The sequence below is a fragment of the Egretta garzetta genome, unplaced genomic scaffold (genome assembly GCF_000687185.1).
Source record: "Egretta garzetta isolate BGI_Z169 unplaced genomic scaffold, ASM68718v1 scaffold117, whole genome shotgun sequence".
Taxonomy (NCBI): Eukaryota; Metazoa; Chordata; class Aves; order Pelecaniformes; family Ardeidae; genus Egretta; species Egretta garzetta.
The window spans coordinates 1,828,440-1,834,439 of record NW_009260479.1 but is presented as its reverse complement, the minus strand read 5'-3'; the positions used below and the strand labels follow the sequence as shown (position 1 = coordinate 1,834,439).

Here is a 6,000-nt window from a genome sequence, read left to right as displayed (position 1 = left end):
CCAGCACAATGTGAAATACGGGAGGTGCTCAGAGACCACTAGCTAATAAATATTATCTGGCCGTTGCCTCCTGGTGCCCCTCTCCCAGCCAGGGCTAAAGCAAAGCCCCCAGCTCCCAGGGGAGCGCTGCAGAGATTGCGGCTCTGACATCCAGCCCCTGTATGAGCCGGGGGCTCAGGGAAGGCTGGAGGTGTTTCCTCAAACACCTACTACCTGCCCAGCTAACACGTTCAGCAGTGCCCCATCCAGAAAATGCCTTCATCCTCCTTCGCTGTCTGTGATTTGTAGTTGCGGTGTGTAAATAAGGCGTTATTAGCCGTGCTGCTGTTCAAGGCCATGCAACGGCTCTGCCTTGTCCCCAGAGAGTTTCTTACATACGGAATATGGCAGCAATTAATGACTCTGGTCCTGTCCTTGTGCTGGTCAAATAACCCCGTCCTCTGTGCTTACCTGTGAGCATTGGTAGGGTTTCCTTCAAAACGTGGAGAAAGAAAGGGAAGATGGCTGGGTCACCAGGCACCAGCAATAGAGAATATGTTTGTAAAACCTCTGTTGAATATGATGGGGGGGGGGGGGGGGGGGGGGGGGGGGGCTGGTGATGGAGAGCCTTCGATTAGGTCTCCAGCAGAAGTGGTGACATGTGGTTCGCTGTAAAGTTTCTCAAGCATATGCTGGTTCTCCAGTAAGGGGCACTCACCCCAGCTGGACTCCATCTCCCTGCACCCTTGGCTTGCCTGGCAGGGCAGCAGCTAGCAAAGGCAATGCACAAAAAAAAAAAAAAAAAAGAGTCTGTAACAGGGTCTGTAAGCTCACCTAGGATGGAACAGCTTAATAAGTGTATAGCTGCTGTATTTCACCACACCAGGGGTCATGGCTAGGGAAGAGATGGATTTTTGTCCCAGCCATTGCCAGGACAGTGGGCAATGGTCATGAGTTTCAGCAAAGGAAATTTATACTGGTCAGAATGAACAAATTCTTCACTAAGAAGATCTACGCTCTTGAACAGGGATCTAGATTGGCTGTGGTGTCTCCGTCCTTAGAGAGTGGGGTTGGACTAGCTGACCTCTAGGGGTCCCTTCCAACCCAAAACATTCTGTGATTCTGTGATATCCCAAACTCACCTGGACAAGGCTGTGAGCAACCTAACCTACCTTTGAAGGTGACCCCCAAGCAGAGCGCTCCATTCCAACCTGAATTGTTCTCTGTTTCTGTGTAATCAGCGAGTTGTTAAACCACTGGTGGGGGGTTATCCTGTACCAGACTGCAGGACAAATTTGCATTACAAGAATAAACCCAGAGCTATGCCGAAATGCAGGGTAAGTGACTCACCCAAGTCATACAGGAAATCGGTGGCAGAGAAGACACTCTCCACAGTCTTAGGAAAATGCTCTTCTCTAGGTGGAAAAAAAAAAAAAAAGCATTAAAAATACAGTTTCCAAGCTGCTTTTGGGCTACATTTGCCCGGGCTAAAAGGTGTTTTTAGCTTCCTCTTCACTGCGTGTCAGTGGGAACAGCACAGAGCAGCTCTGCACAGAAGGGAAAGGGTGGAGCCAAGCTCTCTCTGATCCAGGCACTTGTGGGCAGGCTAAGCTGACGAGCCCTAGGCACTGATTAGGAGCTGCAAACAATATTTGGGACTCCTCCAGCCCCTGGAAATGATGCATAAAACCCCACTGGCATATGACTGTAGGAAAACTTGTTCCTTCTACCTGGGCAGCTGCCGGCAGGCGCCTCGGTGTAATTTTGCATCCAGTGTGTGCTGGTGAGCAAAGCAGGAGGAGAGACTTCCCACGGTTCCACCCCCAGCTGGACTCTGCCCTCCCCTGCCTTCCTCTGCCTGCGCTCTCCCACTGCCTCCTCTCCCTCCTTGGAGCCCCGTTTGACACCGCGCACGCCGGAGGCTCCTGGATGAGCAGGGATCCCCGCAGGGGTGGCGCAGCCCCCCGTCCTTCCCGACGCCTGACGCTGCTCCTGGAGCCCCACGCTGGATCATGCAGTGCATCCGAAGGCAGCCCAAGCGGAGCACATCCCAGGAAAACATCCTACGGGAGCAGAGCCGTAGAGTGGCCGCGTTGAACGGCATCAGGCTGGGTAAGGGATGGGTTGGCCAGACCCTTGGCACTTCCACACGCTGGCAGCCGCTTCATTTCTGCCTCTTTTCGCTGCGCAGAGGCAGTGCTCCACCCTAAAGGCAACTCCAGGGTTATTTTTAAACTCCCGAGGTTTCTTTTCCTTTGCCTGTAACCACCCGCCAGATGAGTAAATCGCTTCGTTTGAAGCATCCAAGAAAGTGGGAGCTCTGTGGCAAAGGGTCGGTTTCCAAATCTCTTGCCGGGCTTTCGGAATTGTCGCTGGTTGAGGGTGTTTGGGGAGGGCAGTGCCCTTTTCCTGCCTGATTTTAGGACTTCTCAGTGGCGTATGGCCAGTTGCTGTTGGAGCCCGAGGAACCACTCAGAGGTCTTGCATTCACCAGATGAAAAAAAGAGGAAACTTGGGGAGTTTCGTAACTTCTGTGTCTGGCTATGCCCTCATCACTCGATCCTGCTCTCTGGAGAGACGGCCCAAGTGGGTACGAGTCCCTTGATTTCCCTGGAAATGGAAAATCGCCATTTTCCCACCCCAGTTCTTTGGATTTTATCAGAAAGGCTTTCTGCCCTTTTAAACTGAGTTATGCCTGGTCTTAAAGCAGGTGGGAGAGGGAGAGCAGGCAGGAGGAGACTTGTTTTATAGCAGTCGTAATTAATGTGTTTGTATCAGATCAGATTTGTAAGTGAGCGATGCAGAAATACGGATTGCCACTGTCTTCTATAGCCACCATTCCAACTATCTCCTTAGTGAACCCTGGCTTCTGCCATGGCAGCTCTTGCTTCATTGCTTTTCCTGCTCGCGGTAAACCCGAGGTGGGTAATACAAAAACATTTTTGATGTCTTCGTGTCTAAAGCTCCGTTGTGCAACGTATTAACTTTGTGGTTATTGCAGCGCTGTGTGTGCTCGAGGTGCTCCTACCTTTGCCAAGCATGATTTTCACCCTGAGCATCACTGCACGCCAAATATATTCTGTTTAGGAAGCCTGTGATTGATATTTTTTTTGGGGGGGGGTGAGGGGGGCTGACCCTTGAAACGCGCTCTGCACTTTTGCATGCCAAGCGTGTATTTGGCATTTTCCCAGAGGATGCTAAGCAAGGAGCAGTCCTGCCGCATGCTTCAGGCAGGATTTGGACATTTATTTCAGCATGGTGACTGTGCTTCTCATGCCTAGTGTTGTTATAGAGTCGGAAAACAATATCCTTGTCCCGCTGCGCAGTGTTTTTTCATTTTTACATGGTGTATGTGTAGGATGGCTCCGGTTTCTTTCATACAAGCTTCCATTGCTGTGAGATGGAGCTCTGGACCACAAACCTTCTCAGCTCCATGGGGTCATTAGGCACAAATCCTCAGGACCTGGTTCAGGCATAAAACCCGAAGTGAGGTTTTTGCTGGGAAAAGGTGCTTTTTTTTTTTCTGGAAAGCAGTTCAAATGACCAACTGAGAGTAACATCCCACCGGCACATCAGGGGCGCGTTTGTTCCTGTATCAGCAGATCAGAGTGATTGCTGCTCCATCGCTGGCCTAACCAACGTGCTGGTGCTTTGGAGGTCGGAATAGAGACGCTAAGTGATTCTCCCAAGGTCATTGAAAGAGTCTGTGGCAGTGCTTGGGCTGGGCGTAGGAGGCCCCAAAACGCTGACCCTCTTCCCCAGCCAGTTTAGCTGCTGCTAGGCAGCCTCAGAGCAGGCCTGGAGCAGGCTGTGCCCACCCAATTGAGGGGCTGCCCCCCCTTCCTTTGGTCCCACCGTCGGGTGGTTCAGGCAGTTCACCACGAGCAGCCATCAGCTCTGGGTGACTGCTCTCTACCTGAAAGGCTGCCCACATCCTTAGGTTAAAGGTTGGACTTGATGATCTTAAAGGTCGTTTCCAACCAAAATTGATTCTATGATTCTATGATTCTATGATCAGAGGAACGACGGAGCTGCTAGGTGCCCATGGTTAGCCCTCTCGCACTTTCCTGGCCAAACCCGCTGGCTCTTAGAGGCAAGCTCATCTCCATCCCCTCCCTGCCTTCTCTTGCTGCCCCCTGACCCACGGTCCCCACCATCTTTGATCTTCACCATGCTTTCACCACTCACCATCCATCTTTCCCTCCCGCTCTTGCAAAGTGTGGTGGCCCCCTTTGCTGAGTCACTTAACCTGGTCTGGTCCTCAGGATGAGCGTGAGGGCTGCTCCCAACCCACAGTTAGATCCTCTGAAAGGGAAGGGGAGTTTCAGCCCACACTAATGCACTGACTGGGCTGTGCTGGTGGGCAGGATGATGGGCTCTGAGCTCCAGCTTGTGTCCGATGTGGATCAAGCCTGGAGGAGAGGAATCTGCCCTTGACCACTGCCTGTGCCCATCCAGATTTGCCCATATTACATTGGTGCAGCTCTTTGGGATGTCACAGGATAGAATCATAGAATCACAGAATCGTTTAGGTTGGAAAAGACCTTTAAGATCATCAAGCCCAACCATTACCCTAACCCTGCCATTCCACCACTAAACCACGTCCCTCAGCACCTCGTCTACCCTTCTTTTAAAGACCTCCAGGGATGGGGACTCAACCCCTTCCCTGGGCAGGTCTCACGACACATTACACATGCTGCATGCTGGGTCTGTGTAATGAAATGTGCCCCATTTAGCAGGGGTTTCTCATTACACGCTTATGCACATAGGCACCCAAAGGAATTGATGGTTTTCCTGCTTTCCTCCCCATGTCACCCTAGGGTGACGTGTCCTCCTAGTCCCATATCGATGCCTTGCATGGTTGGGATCTGAGAGGGAATGAGGCTGGGAGCCAGAACAGAAATGTTGCGAGTGAATAGAGAGAAGGGAGAAGTTTGTTTCCTTTCCAGGAACCTTGAGGGGTCCCACAGAGATGTTAATGAGGCCGAAGTCTTTGGTATCTTCTCAGTATTTGAGAGACCTTTGCCTTGGAGGGGAAGCCTTAACACCACGAGTCAGGAGGCCAAGGACCTCTGAAGCTGTGGTGGTGTCTGTCCATCCTCTGGAGGCCTCTTGCCAGCCCCTGGGTATGCTTGAACCTCAGCAAACCCAGGATGGTGTCCCAAATCCCATAGCTGGGGTCAATCTTTTGCCCTTCCATGCTTTACAGGAGATGGCTTTTTTTCTCCTTTCCATGAGTTTCTTTCTGAGGTTTCCAGAAGAGGAAGCATATGAATTCTTCTCTTGGGAACCCCAGACCAGACATGAGCTGAGAGGCCCAGGGGATGCTGTAGCACGGGAAGACACTTAATTAATGAGATAGATAATTGAATGTAGAGGAAAGAGAGAGGCCACAGCCACCTTTTCAGGGTCTCCAGCTCCCACTGGGGCACTTTCAACTCTGGATGCCTCAGCTCCGGGCATGCTCCTTGTCATCTGCAAAACCAGTGAAGTGGTGTGAGCGGCTCACCGAGTCGACACCGGACACCCCTAATATTTATCTCTGATGGAGATCTCAGGCTTTCTTTGGCAACCTAAAATGCTCCCTTGAGGCCAGCCTACCCCAGCTACAAACACGTGGTGCTGATTTTTGCTGTTGCCACCACGACCTGCCTCAGTGCTCTGCAGCACCTGGCGCTTCAGTTTCCAGTATGGAGGAGTCTGAGGTTTTGGCCACTTGGATCTCATGCTGTGTTTTGTTTTTCAAGCAGGCCTGAAGTGATGCTTTGTAGTTTATTGCCTTGCTCTGTTTAAAAAAAAAAACCAAGAATTCAAGGTAGCTGTGTCTTCCAGAGAAGAATAAACCCCATGTCACAGGGGAATGCCACATTGCTATATAAATGTTATTGCATAGATCAGTTAACTTGGATTTCTGCTTTGTGAGACCCCATGTTATAGAATCATAGAATCATAGAATGTTTTGGGTTGGAAGGGACCCCCAGAGGTCATTGAGTCCAACCCCCCTGCAATGAGCAGGGACAC

At 51.2% G+C, this 6,000-nt stretch overlaps 1 protein-coding gene across 1 annotated transcript in view; it reads left to right on the top strand.

The window, feature by feature from the left end:
* Positions 1 to 1,937: 1,937 nt before the first annotated feature.
* The window catches only part of PLCD1 (phospholipase C delta 1), a 47,993-nt gene continuing 43,930 nt past the window's right edge, over positions 1,938 to 6,000 (top strand). Inside the window, exon 1 of the mRNA XM_009644067.2 lies at positions 1,938 to 2,091. Within this exon, the coding sequence (XP_009642362.1) occupies positions 1,992 to 2,091 (100 nt within the window). The 5' untranslated portion in view covers positions 1,938 to 1,991. The remainder of the gene's footprint in view (positions 2,092 to 6,000) is intronic.